Below are 16,833 nucleotides of genomic sequence, written 5' to 3' on the forward strand. Positions count from 1 at the left end.
TCCCTCTATTGTTTTTTTGTTTTTCTTTTCCCCTCCTTTTTTCTTCTTTCTATTTTATTTGCTGGTTAACTTTGATTAATATACCTTGGCAAATGACTTTATAAGTTTATTGCTGCCCTGGTTTCATCCTCATGGTTTTATTCAACCTGCGGCCTCTTTTATTTGGTCTCCTGGTCTGATGTGGAAAAGCCCATAGAAGAATTAAACCACAAAGCCAAACACAGGGTCATTTAGCTCACTTTTCAATAGTTTGAGAACTACAATGAAACGCTTAGCCTGATGAATGTTAATAACCTCCACTTAAACTAAGGGGCATGAGTCGTGGACAATTTTTTCCTCAGATTGTTCCAGATGGATTTTATTCTAGTCAGAAACTTAAAACAGCCTGAGGCTGCTGCCAAATCACTGCTCAAACTACAGAATGTAGTTACTTTTCTCTGCAGATATGCTGACACACAGGACATGTACTAAACACACAAACTTGGCTCATGCACATGAACACAATCAAAACACAGACATACACACAGACAATAGGTTCAGTCTTTAAAAATGTGTTTCCCTCAAACATGGTTCAAATCAGTGTGTTTGTGTATTTTATTTATGATTAAATATCCACAAAAGTGTGGAAGGACAGCGTGATAAGACTACAGAAGACTGTAAGACTACAGGCCAACCTTCTCTGTTTAGTCCCTGTTTCATGGGCTCAGTCTTTGAAGTTTCCTGCCTTCTTTTCTCATCTTATGAAGCCAATTAGGCTGAGAGTCAAAGCTCACTGACAGTTTTTATACAGTGCCCTTCTTAACCAGAGGATGTTGGTTTTATCTACTTATTCATGAAATATTCATTAGAGTGAATATTCATATTTTAATAGCTATTTATTACCTTTTAAAAGAATTATTTCATTTTAAAATGTGTTAATCCCTTGCAAAGAAATGTATTATTTCTAAATTCTCATGTATTACTATGTTATCTGAGATAAATATTACATTACTCATAGTATAAAACGTGTCATGCTGTAATCTCTGCAGTCAGCTAAACATATCTAAATGATGAAACTAAATATATCTGCAGCCAACTAATTAATTTTCAAATCAGCCAGTAAGAATAATGATCACACTTCTTATAAAAATTGTTTTGTTACACTAACTGAATTTCCTTTGGTAGCGTTCAAAATATAGACTGATTCACATTTAGAGTTTTTTTTGGGGTAAAGTCAGAGTAAAAGTTATTATGAGTTAAGTTACTCAGTGTTATGGACATCTGAATAAAAGACTGCCTCCTACTGAAACATCTTTAAGCTTTATGATGGAACACAGCCAGCGTTACAGATTGCAGATGCCAGACTGAGGCTGGTCTTGTTTAAGTGAGTTTGGAGGGCTGCTGTAAATCCATTTTTGTCTGTGGTGCTGCAGAGTTCATGCAGTAAATGTGTCAGGTTTGCAGACTCTTGCAGGTCTAGTCTGTGAATGTTACGTGAACAAACTTGGTTAAAGTCAAAGTTCTTAAATGTGACACAGATGAGTCTGATATATGAGGTGGGTGTATGAGAAAGACAAGAGTCATGAGAATGACAGATATGTTCCATCCTTTTATTTAATCTTCTGCCATGAATGTTGTCGTTTTAGCTGATTTCTCAGCTGAAATCAGAAGAATTTCAGCCGACGTGCTTCTTTTCTGCAATCCTACAACTTTGTACTAGAAACACAAGGAAGTCTAAGATTCTACAAACTGATACCAATGATACCAATAACCTTACCTGCTGCTGATAAAGCTCCTGCTCTTAAATGTAAGTGTGATGCTGAACTCTCAGGTTATTTTGTAAGTAAATGCATTTACACTGACAATAGTATGCATGTATTGCATTGGAGTTTTGATAATGTCTGAGATAAGAGTTTTGTGTAAAACTCTAAAAATGCTGACAGTTAATATCTGTGTTTTTATGGTCATTTCAGTCTCCATTTTCCCATCACCTGCTTGCACTTGTGTTCTTATTTCTCACAATGCTTCTCATTATCATGTCATAGTATTGCATTTTCTATTGTGGTACTATGAAGTAGCATATCCAGATATGTAGGAAGCCAGGCTTGGTTTGGATGTGCATTACAAGGATTCTCCAAAAATCCAATCAAAACCAGGATCTTGTGCTCATATAATTGCACTGAGATGCTGCCAGGCTTCTCTGTAAAAAAAAAAAGCTCTGCCTCAAAGAGCACATCTGTCTTACCCAATTAGGATCTTCCAGAGTTCATTTACTTATTGTGGCAGAATGGCTTAATTCGGGACTGTTGTCTACTGGATTTAAAAAAGGCAGACAGTTTTAACTGGTGTTACGAACGTTTTACACACAAGGTAGAAATAGCTGAGCATGTTCTGACACTGTCCTTTACCTCATTAAAATAATTCAATATGTCAGTGATGTTTCTGATTGTTATTGCGTACTTTGGAATTACATCATAATGACTGCATTAAATCCACAATAACTTTACCCAAATTGAGTAACCCTTTTATACCAAATATTTTAGGAATCTTTTGCTTTCATTGGATTTTTATTATACATCCCACTAGGAATCTAATGACATTTAATTATTTTCTGTTTGCACTGAAAAATTAAATTCTAATTATTAATTGCTTTATTGGTTATTCTCTTAATTTTATGATTTGCTTAATAAAATTACACGAAATAGAGGAAAATCTCAGGGAGATATTCCCAGTACCCAAAGTGACATGATCAAGTCGATTACTTTGTTCATCCAAAAACCCAACAATATTCAGTTAAATTTACATAAACAGATAAGCAAACCGTGCCAAGATTTAAAATCAAGTTCAATAAGCCTTAGCCAGAAGAAAAAAATTAAGTAAATTTATTCTCGATGACCAATTACTTACATACTATTTTCTTGTCTGTTTTGTTCTTTGCTTGTTAACAAAATTTCACCAAACCTACCATGCTGAATTTCATAAAACTCCGAGGAGAGATGAGTGATGTGGGAGGAGGCGTTACATTTAGGCTCTGATCCCAACCACTTTCTTTAAAGCAGCAATGCTGGCTTTGGCAAATAACTGCGCTCTCTAGGTATATTTTTTTCTAAAAAAAATATATTTTCATTTTGTCATTTGACTAAGTTGACTAATCAATTAACTGACAAACCATAAGCTGCCAGCTCCAGAACCACAGATTAAGATTTCATAAAAAAAAGACCATTTTTAGATCCCAGCTAATATTCTGCAAGAGCATCATCACCTGTGTCCCTGCTCTTTTATTGCTTCTGTTTTGTACTATTGTAAATCTAATCAAGAGCTCAGCCTCATTTTATAAATGCTGTTTTTACTTTTTGGAGCTGGAAACTAGATTAACAACACTTAATATTAATCTGGGAGATATGCACCGTTGTATATACGTTCTGAAATGTGTTAATCCTCTGTTTCTCTTGAGTCCAGTGTAGTCAGTCAAAAAAAATACTACTTCTGGAGAATATCTCAGGAGTTCACTGTAACATAAAAAACATAACAATGTCACACCTATTTGTCCTTTAAGTGTATTTTCTAAGGTTGGAAATAGATGTATTATCTTAAATTCATGTTTCTGTAAGGAATCTGCAGAGCTGTCCTTTGACTCCTGTGCTGCATCTTTGCTTCTTTACTTTGAGAAATCAGCTCCTGAGGCTGTTTGTTTGCCCCAAATCTACATGAAAGCAGGCTGTTTAATTACTGTAGTATTTACTGTAGCTAGTTTGGCTCTTCAGCATTTGGCAGATTGAAGACAGGCAAACAGCCTTAGCCTGTATCAAACAGAAGAGCTGTGGAAGTGCGCTGCAGGCTAAGTCATTAGTGATGGCATTTAGCAAGCTCTTCAGATGAAAAAAATTTAAGCAAAACAGTGATCTTATGGCTGGTTCGAAGACTCTCGTTTTGCAAGGATGTTACACACATTCAAACACAAATTAAATGAACTGTTTAGTTTAGCTTTGGACCTCAGTAATCATATTTTATGTTGTTCCAGTGTTCACCCAAGCCAATTTGTTATGCAGTGCCTGTTCATGGCAAAGTGGATTTCTCTGCTTTGTCTATCTGCATCTCAAAATGTTCCAATGATTTGTTTCCCCTTTTCCTCTGAGAGCTATTTTTAGCTTATTTGCTTTGATAATATAAGTAATAAAAAGTGAGATTAGGATTGTGCCATGTTGACAAGAGGTTCAACAAAGAAGGTGAGAAAGTGATAATGTGGTAGGGATGCTTTAGAGAGGACAAAGATCAGGCCTGCCACTTCTCACCCACCTTGGATTTAAGAGATACCTTTCAGCTGTAGATAAAGTGTCACCAGTCAGGCAGAAAGATTAACACTGGAAATGCAAAGGAGAAAGGACAGGGAGTGGCTGAAAGAAGTGTGAGAGTTTGTTGTATACTGATAAGACACAGCATGTTGATGCTGACCAACCCATTAAGTCCTTCTGATGTTCTGCCTAAAGACATGCCTGGATTAGAATTTTTGGAGAGCAGCTGCTTTAGAGCCAGTCAGATCATAAATGAGGGAGCTCTGTGGTGGCATGAAATATATAGGCCAGGACAAGGCTTGAAGAATCGCCTGGTGAACGTGACTGGGATCAGCTGAGAGAATGGGTGTAGCAAAAGGAGGGAGGGACAGCTTTATACAGCATGCTGTTGCTCAGCTGTAGAGTAGGGATGCTTGTGGGTGGGGGGTGGCTGAGTGGAGGCGAAGCAGGGATTATGTAACACTTTTACAAACATATGCCTGGTGATGGGAGGAAACCCTGGATGAATGTTTAGGCAGAGAATAATTTAAGGGATGCTGGGAAAGAGTAATATGAAATTCACAGGTTCACTAGTACTGCTTTTTATACTCTGTAAACACCCTGTAGACATGAGTGAAGCCAGGCTGTGCGTGTGCATTTTAGCATGACTGAGTTAATTGAACCATGTCACCTCATCAAGCTGCCTCTCTGCTTCAATGTTCAGACCCAGCCCAGAGTTAATGTGCTCATCTCACCCCAGTGGTTTCTGCTGGGAGGGTGAATCCCTCATCTGCCCTTGGCACACACATGTAAGCACGCAAATGGCAAAGCTTACCAGATTTTTTCTTCTCCCTTTTTTTTTCTTCACAGTCTCGCACTACATCCGGAGCGTGTGTTGGTGGCCACGGGACAGGTGGGCAAGGAGCCTTACATATGCGTATGGGACTCCTACACTGTGCAGACTGTATCTATCCTCAAGGATGTGCACACACACGGCATCGCCTGCCTGGCCTTCGACCTTGAGGGACAGGTACAGCTGTGAGACAACAGTGGCACTTTTAGATAACAGGAATCATGTCTCCTAGTATAGCATGAAGATACTGAATTGCTTGTGAAAGCTGAAACTGTAACCAGAAAAGTTCAGACTAAGTGCTACAGCAGCACTCAAGAACAATTGGCTTTTTGTCCACTAACTGGTATCTGAGTGCTGCATTTATTGCAGCTATATTAGCTAGAACGCTAGACATTGAACTGCTCTGCTTTTAAGATTTCACTGGGAAACTATCAGCTATAGTGTTTGATACTATTTTATACTTTAAGAAAGCAACAACTGTCATTCAGGCAATTAGAACAGATTATTTTAAACCACACACACATTCAAATAACATCCCATTTATTTATTTGTTTAGTTTTGTCCAGCACTCTACACACTTACAAACGGCAGTCTCCATCTAATGTCCAGTGTATTCTGTGAAAATCAATACCATACAGAACAACTGCTAGCTTTTTCTTTTTTTTTACTTCTCTCTTCCTCCCATAGGAGCCTTCAGAAGGTACTTTTAACATCCTCTGTTTTTCATTAAAAGAAATGACATGACCCTTTGCTATTTTCCTATTCGGGTTGTGGGCTAGGGATTTAGATTGAATGTGACAGTGTTTAGCGGCTCTCTTTACTTTTCATCTACTCCCCTGCTGGATCAGGGGATGTCAGAGCTGAACTCAGACAATTCAAAGGAATCCTTGGTGTCATTATATTGTCCATCCATTAAGGCAATATCCAAAAAAATATACTGATGTATGAGACATCTCTTGTAGATCCTAAATATCAGTATGAGCTGCATTTGTTTTGTCTGGTACAAAAAGTACAAGAAGTCATGCCTTTTGTTCCACTTTATTTCAATTTCTCACTATTTTTCTACATGCTACATTGTTCTGTGTTTGAGGTTCGATTATAGATGCAGTTACATGACAACACAGATCATGAAACCCTAGTTAACCCTCAACAAGACTAAGAGTATATAGCCACACTCTCATTAACATTAGTTTTCTACACTACAGAATTAATACCAACATGTTGATGTACTGCATAGCAGATTTACTGTTACCCATCCCAGTTGGACAAGTTGGCATGTTCACATTTGCTAACAAGTGTTTTTACTAGTAAGTTTGATCAAAGTTACAATAGCTTTGTAGGTATTTTTGTCACAATCAAAACCTTACTGGAAAGTCTATCTCAAGCGTATGACCAACATGTGCTTTTGACAGCTGGTAGGTGGCCATCAACTAAACTAGCTCAAGCAGGATGACACACTAGCTTAATCAACAAAATAAGTTAATATCCAGCTAAAATTTGAAGCTGCCTCTATATTGTACCTCATTCATCAGCTTCAAATAACAGCAGTTATAGTCATGTTGTTTATGCCAGTACTGAAATATCAAATGGTAAAATATCAACATTTCTTTCAGTAATGAATCAGGATTTCTGTCATCTTAAGTTAGGTATGTTCATTCGCACAGCAGCCAAAAGAAACGCTTTATCTTTAAAAAGACTGTGATTGGCCAAAGTCCGTTTTTTAGGTTTGATTACCTCACACTAGCTCGAGAGGACCATCAGGTCATTAGAATTTGTCCTTTGGAGAACATAATTTACTGGCAATCCATCCAGTAGCTGCTGATGGGCTGAACATTGATAGAACATCCTTAGTGACCTACCACTAACCCATAACGGTTTCTCAAGGTTTCATTGCTTTGCTTATCATTAGCAGAGGCTTTTTTTTTAAATGTAAGTTAAAACTGTGCAAATTCCCTAATTAAACACCTCTGTAAATAGCCGAACATTGATTTTTTTTCAGCAGATCAGAGTACGTCCATTGCCATGCAAAGCAAGCTGCAGAGCAGAGAAGGAGTTTCATGAGAGCTGCTTTCTCCTCTTCTGCCTCACTGCTGTTAATGCTGCCTACTCAATCAGTAAGCTATAGGTGGCTCCTCTAGCAAAAACACTCAAATGTGCTCACTAGAAGTGCCAACGGCTGGACAACTGTTCTCTTCTGCTCTGTAACCATTATTAGCCCTTTCATTGTGGCCTAATATGCTACAGTGGAAGTAACTAAATTTGCAGGGATGAGTGTAAGAGAGCAGAATTTCTCCCATTTGTGATGTGTTTTTCTTTGCTCTCTCTGCAGTGTTTGGTATCTGTCGGCTTGGACTCCAAAAACACAATCTGTGTGTGGGACTGGAGAAGAGGAAAGGTTCTGGCAGCAGCTCCCGGTCATACAGACAGGGTAAATGCTTTCTTCATCTCCTGTCTCCCTCACAAGCTCAATATCAACCACCTCAATTAGCTATAAATCCAGGATGGAGTATCTGCCCGATGGGGACATAAACAAGTTAGGTCTGATTAATCGTAAGCTTTCCAGAGCCCGAGAGGGTGCACGGCTAATGAAAAGGAATTTTAAAAAGATGAAATATAGGCAGCTGTTGTTTTTTTTATTCCTCCCACACACATTATAACACAGGCAGTCCAAACACATGCAGAAACACGCACTTTTAATTTCCTCCATTTATAATATCTTAAATAATTGCAAGTCCAGACTTCAAGTGTAATGTTGTGGAATTTGTGCTCCAGTAATATCAGTGTTTAATGCTTTGTTTCCTCCCACAGATATTTGACATATCGTGGGATTTGTACCAGCCCAGCAAGCTTGTAAGCTGTGGTGTCAAACATATCAAGGTACGGCCATTTTTAGGTCATTTTACATGCCGTGATTGTAAGCCATCTCTAGGCTGCTGGAGTTCTTGTGCATCATTTGCATAACATCTGAAAACAGATTATAATTTTAGAAAGTTTAAAGAAACTGGTGGCTGTATGTCCCTTTCTTCACTTCCTTCTCTGCTTTATCTTCACAGCCACATCAAAGTCCTGAAATAGATTTATGTAAATTCACTTTATTCCAGAGTCCATGGTTATTAGGCACTTAGCATAAGTAGGACATGCAATGATTCACAGTCTCACTCCCCAAATTTGTAATAATCTGCACTGCAGAGAAGAAAAATGTTCTCTTTTCATGGGGGACTGTGACTCCACCGCTCTGCCCAGCCCCTTCCCTTTCATCTGTTTTCATTCAGCTTTTGAAAGCCTACTGTACAAACTGCAGCTGTGCCCACTTCCCTTTCTGGCCCCATCTCACACACAAAAGTAATGTGCATAAATCTTCAATGAGTTGATGCATAGTTTCTTCATCAAGTCATCCCTTGGGATATGTGGTTCTGTTCAGGAGCACAGAGGATTTTTTTTCCAAACCTTGTCAAAAGAATGAAATGTGCTTAGATAGAAAATATGCCCCCTGGCTTTGCAAGGCCAAACAGTGCAGTATGCTTAAATGGGTTTGATGCAGTGAGGGAGGACTACTGTACTCATTTCTCTGTAGTATAACATCTCAGTTATGACTTCCTTATTTCAATCCAGCTTGGCCTCTCATAGTAATTTCCCTTCCTGAACTTTTTTCCCACCACAGCTATACAAAAATTCACTCTAGTTGTTGCACCCAACCCCCAGTCCCTGCAGAATCTTTTAGTCCATCCTTTTCTACTCTTTTTCCTATTCCCTGTTTCTCCCTTCTGGTTTTCTGATGCCAAGGCAATCCAGCAATTGTCCCACATAATTCCCCAGCCTTCACCCTGCGGACCATGTGACATCTGCTCCCCCGGCCTCTGCTCGCTCAGCGATTATAGCACTCAGAGCATGCAGGAGATTTAGCCCCAGTAATCCACTCACTAGCAGGCTGAGGGAAACACAACCTCTGTGACGAGGACAGTTTCCTCCTCACACAGATCCTCATAGCTATTTGTGTTTTCATTTGTGCAGAACAACTGAGACCTTAGCTGCTCTTCTTCTGCCACACCGTAGCTGATTTATTTAAGGGCTATAACACCCCCCGACCAAATAACTCCCAGTCATCCTAATTTTGAACTCTTTGTTTCATTATTTAAGGCATTTTGAAGGCCTGTCATCTAATAAAAAAAATCAAATTAATCTACTGTTTAAAAGTAGGTGAAATGTAACTACAGGATAGGAGTCATACCTTTAGAAAAGTCTTGTACTCTGGTTGTTGATTTAAAATTCAAAACAAGGGCAAACAGACTGAGCCTGGATGTTAGATTATAATAGGGAATGTTAATACTCCACACAAAAGCAAGAAAATATTTAAATTAGACCTAATTTGAAAATTCAGTGGGCCAGTCAACCTGATCTGGAGGGGGAAGCTGTTATTTTTCCTGTCTTGTTCAGTGTTGTAGTATTATGTATGCTTAACTGTGTCCTGCTAAGTGGGATCTGTTAAAGAAACAAGAACATGTGTGAAATGACTTGGCCAGTATAACTAGTTAGCTGACTCTTGTACTTATGTTATCCGAAATGTTTTCAACATGTACAGAGATGTAATTCTATTCAGTCTGCTATATCAAATCCCCTTCACCCTTTTTAATAAACCCAGTGACAGTAATACAGTGTTTATTGGAACAGAGCATATTTTTTCATTAATGTGTACACCACACAGTAATCCACTAGAGATTTAAGGATGTGATCCATGGCTCTCAAGTTGGCTTCAGTAGTATATTAATTCAGCTGAATTCCCAGTATAGCTGCACCGATTAACATATTCCTCTCTTGCTTTTGTTAGATGGTAAAAGAAACCTGAAGTTTTTACTAAAACAAGGCCTTTTAAAAACTTTGTCTCAACACATGGTTAATATCGAACCATTTCAAGACGGTTTCTCTGCTCTGATTTAATCTTAAGTTTATGATCGCAGCATCATCCAATAAAATCACCAAGTTTAAATATTAGAATATAATGAATGCCTTGAATGTTTTTTTCTCACCTTCTAATGCACGACAGGGTCAACTCTGTGCTTGTGCAAGTAGCTTACAGGTTCTGTCACTTTTGACAGATCAGAGTAGAGGGAGTGAAAGATGTTCCTGTAGAAGAGAAGAAATATAGATTTGTTTTTCACTGCATGAGAAAATTAATGTGTTGAGTTAGAGTGTGTGAAAGGTATGAACTGCATGATTATCACTTTTAGAGTGTGAAATTTGAGCCATGTAATATTTTAGTTAAAACCTAATTTACTACTTTGCACAATATTACTTATGGTAGGCACAAAGGTAGCACATTTGGTAATTTTATAACATTACAACAATGTGCAACTTGCTCCGAAGCAAATTTATAATGTAACCAGGCACTAGGCTGCCCTATAGTTTAATTTAACACAAAAAGTTACCTGAAGTACCTAAACTAGTATTTACCTTATCTAATCTTAAGTTACAGAATCAATTAGCCAAAATGGGATCCATCGGTTTATTTGAATGAAAAAAAAATTTAAAGTGTATTTAAAGGGAACTTGAATAAAATTCTTTTTCTTCAGCATTGATTTCTGCCTGAGTTGTATTAGATATATTTTCATCAGCAACAGTAGTGAAGACAATATGATCCAACGTTACAACCTGACATCATCAAACTGCATCATTTTTCATCATAATTACTGGAAGATATCAAGTACATGCTGTGGGAAACATTTCTGTCAAAACTTTATTACTAATATAAAAAACAGTACACGCTTTACCCCGTTAATTAATTCATTGATTCATTCATTTTCCTTAACCTCTTTATCCTATCAAGAGTCAAAGTGGGGTTGGAGCCCGTCCTAGCTACTAGGGTACACCCTGGACAGATTGCAGTCTATACTAAGGCCAGCTAGGAGAAAAATGAGACAGATAACAATGAACACTTACCTGCATTACATTGTGACAATGATGTTAACACTGAAAAGAAATATTGTTGGCTTGATGGTTACTGTGATGGGTGAAGAGTATCAATATGATTACTATTACACTACTCACAAATGAGTGGAAACCTGCATATATGTCAGGAGCAGTGCAAAAAATATACCAACAAATCATCAACTGTTTGTATGTTCTTTAAAGTGGTCATCAAATATATTATTTGCACACAGAGTTGAGCTGAGTTTGATGTTGTGTGGATGGTTGACAGCTGTTTTAAGGAAATCCACTTCTACCTCGGCTACCAAAAACTCTGCAGGTGTCTTACCAATGTTCAAGGTCACTGTAATGTACTGCTGCAATAGGTGGCCCAGCATAGTAGCTGATGAATTAATGCATTATTTTTGTTTATTATAAATTAAAGGTGTTTCTTGGAGTTATGATAGAGGTAACTAAGCTAATGACCTCTAATCCTGTGTTATGGCCACTGTGCCATATGAAAATATCAAAAAGACTACTTAGAGGATGCAACACTGCTAACCAGGTTTTAATTTCACTCCTCCACTATTCTATCACTCCATCTACATTCCTTGTTCTCCTTCTCCTAGCTCCATCATCTTCAACATCCCTGTCTACTCTTGGTAATTCAGTAGCGAAGGGATTAGCTACTGCCCCTGTCTTGATACCTTATCAGTTGTGGGCAGAGAGGGCTTTGCAGTCACGCTGTATCCATCCCCACTGCTTCCGCAACAGGCTGCTTCACAAAAGCCCCTGGCACCAAACCAGCACTTGACACACTTCCACCTGCATGTACACCTTTCTAGATAGCGCATACTCTTATAATCTTACCTACTTAATCTTTCAGCAGTGACCTCACATGCAAGCTCACACAACATACAGATATTCCCTCCAATCACAGTGAAGAGCTTTAGATTTGATAAGTTCTTTTAAGGTGCATACAAGCCTTTAGATGTTTGATGACAGGGCTGTATCAGCTTCTGATCCCCGTCTCTGATATCGATCCCTCCTGTTAGCACACAGCAGCGCTATCAGTCAAGGCAATGGATATTAGTGAGTGCGCGACAGGCTGTGGCTGTCAAGGCATTTCGTTCGTTCATTTTGTTACAACTTTCAAGACACTCATCAATAATTCCTGTGTTGTGAGAAAAGCAAAAAAACAAAAAGAATAAAAGCCTACATACATTTATTTGCAGGTGTAAGATTCCAAATATGTGTGTAATAAAGAAAGTGACAGCTCATGTGGAGGTAACCGCCCCCCTGCTATAGATACACTATAGGTGTGTCAGAACTGCAGTTTTCATGCTGCTTTTCAGTGATGAATGTGTCTCAGTTTTACGTGCCAACGGCTGTGTTCCAGTATTCGAGACGCCTTCCCTAAGCTTCATCCCTGTGATCTCATCTCCATGCAGACAGTGTCTCACTTATTCGTTCTCTCCTCCTGCGTTAGATGGATTTAGCCCTCAGACGAAGCCGTGACCATGCATCCCAATGACCTTGTTCATAAATAATGAGCCTTCATGTCTGCATTTGTGTGTCTGTGCATGCTGATCAAGTGGTTGCAGCACTGACCCCCAGCAAGAGCTCAAAGTATCACATGCAAAACAAAGAGGGTCTTTTGATTTTGATTCACTTTGCTTTCTTTCAAGATTCTTGTGTGTTTTTAATTATTTTTTAATATATGTGTGTCCAACCACACATAACGTGATTATTCACACTCTCTTGTTTCCAAATTCTGTGTAATTGTCAATTTGCTCTTTCAGGACAGGATTACACGGGGGATTATTAGCCACAACACTCTTTCACCATTTCTGTTTGTGTTGCAGTTTTGGAGCTTATGCGGTAATGCTCTGACACCCAAACGTGGCGTTTTTGGCAAAACAGGGGATCTCCAAACCATTCTTTGCCTTGCCTGCGCCAAGGATGAAGTCACATATTCAGGTGCCTTGAATGGTGACATATACGTTTGGAAAGGGATTAACCTGATGAGGACGGTTCAAGGAGCTCATGGGGTATGTTTATGTGGTAGGGTATGTTTACACACTCTTTTACACAGGCTGCTTTTACACACCCACCTGATGTAAAGATCAAAGTTCAATTCTCATAACCTTAACCAGGTTTGTAGCCATGCACATTTGCTTCATTTGATTCTGTTCAGCAAAGAAGGATCAGCCTTTTGCTCCACAGGATTAAATGATATCTATGGGATCAACAGCTGGGTAAGGGGGTAGGCGAATGGGGGAGGGGATAATAACTACAGTACATGTTCATTCCAGCTTTTTGTATTGCCAAATGCCTATCTGGAGCTTTAGAAAGGGGCCTCCCTGCGCACCCTGTACCTATAAGACAAATAAAACTATCGGTAAAGCTTTACAATAATAATGAAAAAAATAAAGCAACTCCCATTCCTCAGTTTGGTCTTATCTTAAGAGCACAGTAGGTTTGTAATTGTTAAAGCCCTGTTAAACAAATGGCTGGCTGAGCATCAGCACTGTGCACGCTGTAGCTGGGACTGGTTCTGTCGCTGTTCATTTACTGTGTAGATCCTCACTGACAGCCTGTCATTTCCTCCAGTCAGGGATTTTCAGCATGAATGCCTGTGAAGAGGGCTTTGCTACTGGGGGCCGGGACGGCTGCGTCCGGCTGTGGGATCTCAACTTCAAACCAATTACTGTCATTGATCTCAGGGAAACAGACCAAGGATATAAAGGTGATGTGAAACTGCTTCCTCTTTTTTCCCTTTAACAAGAGAGAGGCTACAAGACAAATGATGCTCTCTTGAGATGCTATAAGAATTGTATACAACTACAAAACAATGTTGGATAAAAAAAAAAAAAAACATCCTTTATCCCATATATGTTCACCCTACTAACATTTTTCCTTCTTCTTTTCTATTTCTTTCATCTCCTTTATTTGTAATCTTGGACCTAACAGTAGCTAGAGGTGAAAATAGCCGAGGTGGGTAATGTTATTGAAGGCGGAGATAACCATGTCAGTTTGTTTGTAGCAGTCCCCATAATGTTCTGCTCTTCCTCTTGTTGTTAGTAAGTCCAAGCTCTGTTGCAGTTTTTGCACATATACAGATGTCACCTTCATTTACAGTCTTGTGCAAAAGGTGAAGCACTAAATGTAAAATTGATGTTTTTTATCATTAGCTTTCTATGAAATGTTGGGAGTGGGAAAAAAATGAATATGCCTTCTGTACCTTGATCTGTAGCTCTGCAGGCACATTTGTGCTTTTTTTTCTAAGTGTATAACAGGTGGGTTGTTCCAACCATCTTGTCTCTGGTCTGCTGTGGATTTTGTCTTTTTCACAGTCTTGTTTTTTTCTCTTCATCTAATCCCAGACTAATGTCATGAATTCTGTTTCAGGACACCATGTTTCTCCATGATAGTTGTGGTTTAAGGTTCTTGTAATCTTGTTATTCTCTGTGTTGCATGATGGCTATGAATCCAGACATCCAAAATTGCCAAAACCTTTGCACAGGACTGTTTGTGTACGGCACATGCATCCTGCATCCTATTCTTGCTGTATTACACAGATTTAGTGGCAGATTGGCTTAAAAATCCTGCCGTCCCATCCTGCAGATGGCTATTATCACCTCGTGTCTTTATTATCCCCATTGTGTCTCTTACAATGACTGTGAATGCCTTTTGTTTGATTATATGCTAAGATTTTGCCTGAATTTTAGTTTGTGTATGTTTTGGATAGGGTTGTCTGTTCGCAGTGTGTGCTGGCGAGGAGATCACATCTTAGTGGGCACACAGGACAGTGAGATCTTTGAGGTGGTGGTCCACGACCGCAACAAGCCCTTCCTCATCATGCAAGGTCACTGTGAGGGTGAGCTGTGGGCGCTGGCCGTGCATCCCACTAAGCCTCTGGCCATGACGGGAAGTGACGACCGCTCAGTCAGGTGGCGCTTCAAGTTCATCCGTGTACTGATAATAGCACATGTGTTGGAATTAAAGATGACTGAAACTACCATAATCCTAAATAAATAAATAGATCATTTTTCACATTTCTGAATGTATTTCTGATTCATAATGCGAAGAAGAGAGGATACCGCTGAAAAAATACAAAGCAATAAATAATGGAGAAATAAATACAGGGATAAAAGGATATATTTTTTTAATCAAGCAATTCTAAGTGTTTATTTATACTATATATTGTTCCTGCTTAGTATTTTTCAGGTTGCTCATGAGCTCTTTGTCATTTTTCCTACATTTTTGTGTCTGAAGGATATGGAGCCTTATAGATCATGCACTGATAGCTCGCTGCAACATGGAGGAGCCAATCCGCTGTGCAGCTGTGAGCACTGATGGTATTCACCTGGCACTGGGAATGAAAGATGGCTCATTTACCGTTCTAAGAGTCAGGTGGGTCATACAATTCAAAAACCAGATGGAAAATTTTTATCCTAACTGAATGCCCAGTGAAATGAAGGGCTCTTTTACTTGGTGTCCATTTTAGCTCCTCATTAATTTCTCTGCCTTTCTCCAGAGATATGACAGAGGTGGTCCACATCAAGGACAGGAAAGAGGCCATCCATGAGCTGAAGTACTCCCCTGATGGAGCCCACTTGGCTGTCGGCTCTAATGAAAACTCAGTAGACATCTATGGTGTAGTGCAGAGGTACAAGAAAGTGGGGGAGTGCATTGGCTCCAGCAGTTTCATCACACACATGGATTGGTCCACGGATAGCAAATACCTCCAGACCAATGACGGCAGTGGCAGGAGGCTCTTCTACAGGATGCCAAGTAAGTGCAAGTTTGTCGACAGCTTTGATAGGAGATGATTTGAGTTTCTTGGGTGTGATATTAAAAGAGCTGTTTTGTGAGGTAACTTTTCTGTCTTTTTGTTGAGGTGGGAAGGAAGTGACCAACAGGGAGGAGCTGAAGCTGGTTCAGTGGGCTTCATGGACATGTGTGTTGGGCCCTGAAGTTAATGGAATATGGCCCAAGTACTCAGATATAAATGACATCAACTCTGTTGACGCCAACTTTAACAATCAAGTCTTAGTAACAGCTGATGACTATGGATTAGTCAAACTGATGCGATATCCATGTATAAAAAAGGGTAAAAAGACCTTAATATTAAATCTTAATGAAAGAGCTAAGCAATGCCATTTTGAAATTTTGTATGGACTGTTTAACTCATGTTTTTTTCTTTTTGTTGTAGGGGCAAAATTTAAAAAGTATTTAGGTCACTCAGCCCATATAACTAATGCTAGATGGTCACATGACTACCAGTGGGTCATAACTATTGGTGGTGCAGATCACTCAGTGTTCCAGTGGAAGTTTGTTTCTGAAAGAAAGTCTAAAGAGGCTCTGCATATAGCACCACAAGGTAAGACAACCTGGCTTCACATTTATATGGAATAAAGCTTTCATTTTACATCTAATGAATCCATTTAACTTATTACAGAGTTACACTGTAATGGGGGTCCCCCATTAATGTTATTACTTATTTCACAAAAGCAGTAGGTCCGGCCAGCTAAACATTATCAAATTAAGCAACAGAAAGTGTAGAACCCTGATGGTAATTTTGATGTCGGCTTAAGTGAGTGGAACACTGGATGCACAATTGCTAAAATATTTTAAGTAAATAAAGGACAAAATTAGCTCCTTTTTGGTTTTACTTAATGTTTCATGATGATGCCACTTTCTTATCTTTCATGTTAAATGTAATGCGTAATATTTACACATTACAATGGCTTAACACTTGTCTGTTAGCACAAATATTTCCTGCAATGTTCACACCCAAATAAATCCAAAACATTAGCTTATTTC

The 16,833-nt window shown here is 38.9% G+C and overlaps 1 protein-coding gene across 3 annotated transcripts in view; it reads left to right on the top strand.

Annotated features, from left to right (window-relative positions):
- eml5 (EMAP like 5) overlaps window positions 1–16,833 on the top strand; it is a 39,542-nt gene that overhangs the window by 2,109 nt on the left and 20,600 nt on the right. For 2 of the 3 annotated variants that reach the window (XM_041971990.1, XM_041971992.1), the window contains exons 2-12: window positions 5,121–5,280; window positions 7,433–7,531; window positions 7,912–7,980; window positions 12,870–13,055; window positions 13,618–13,753; window positions 13,978–14,001; window positions 14,756–14,957; window positions 15,283–15,420; window positions 15,545–15,801; window positions 15,908–16,120; window positions 16,223–16,390. In XM_041971990.1, coding sequence (XP_041827924.1) covers window positions 5,121–5,280; window positions 7,433–7,531; window positions 7,912–7,980; window positions 12,870–13,055; window positions 13,618–13,753; window positions 13,978–14,001; window positions 14,756–14,957; window positions 15,283–15,420; window positions 15,545–15,801; window positions 15,908–16,120; window positions 16,223–16,390 — 1,652 coding nt within the window. The remainder of the gene's footprint in view (window positions 1–5,120; window positions 5,281–7,432; window positions 7,532–7,911; window positions 7,981–12,869; window positions 13,056–13,617; window positions 13,754–13,977; window positions 14,002–14,755; window positions 14,958–15,282; window positions 15,421–15,544; window positions 15,802–15,907; window positions 16,121–16,222; window positions 16,391–16,833) is intronic. The other variant, XM_041971991.1, reaches the window with a different exon arrangement.

This window comes from Melanotaenia boesemani, chromosome 20, assembly GCF_017639745.1.
Source record: "Melanotaenia boesemani isolate fMelBoe1 chromosome 20, fMelBoe1.pri, whole genome shotgun sequence".
Classification (NCBI taxonomy): domain Eukaryota; kingdom Metazoa; phylum Chordata; class Actinopteri; order Atheriniformes; family Melanotaeniidae; genus Melanotaenia; species Melanotaenia boesemani.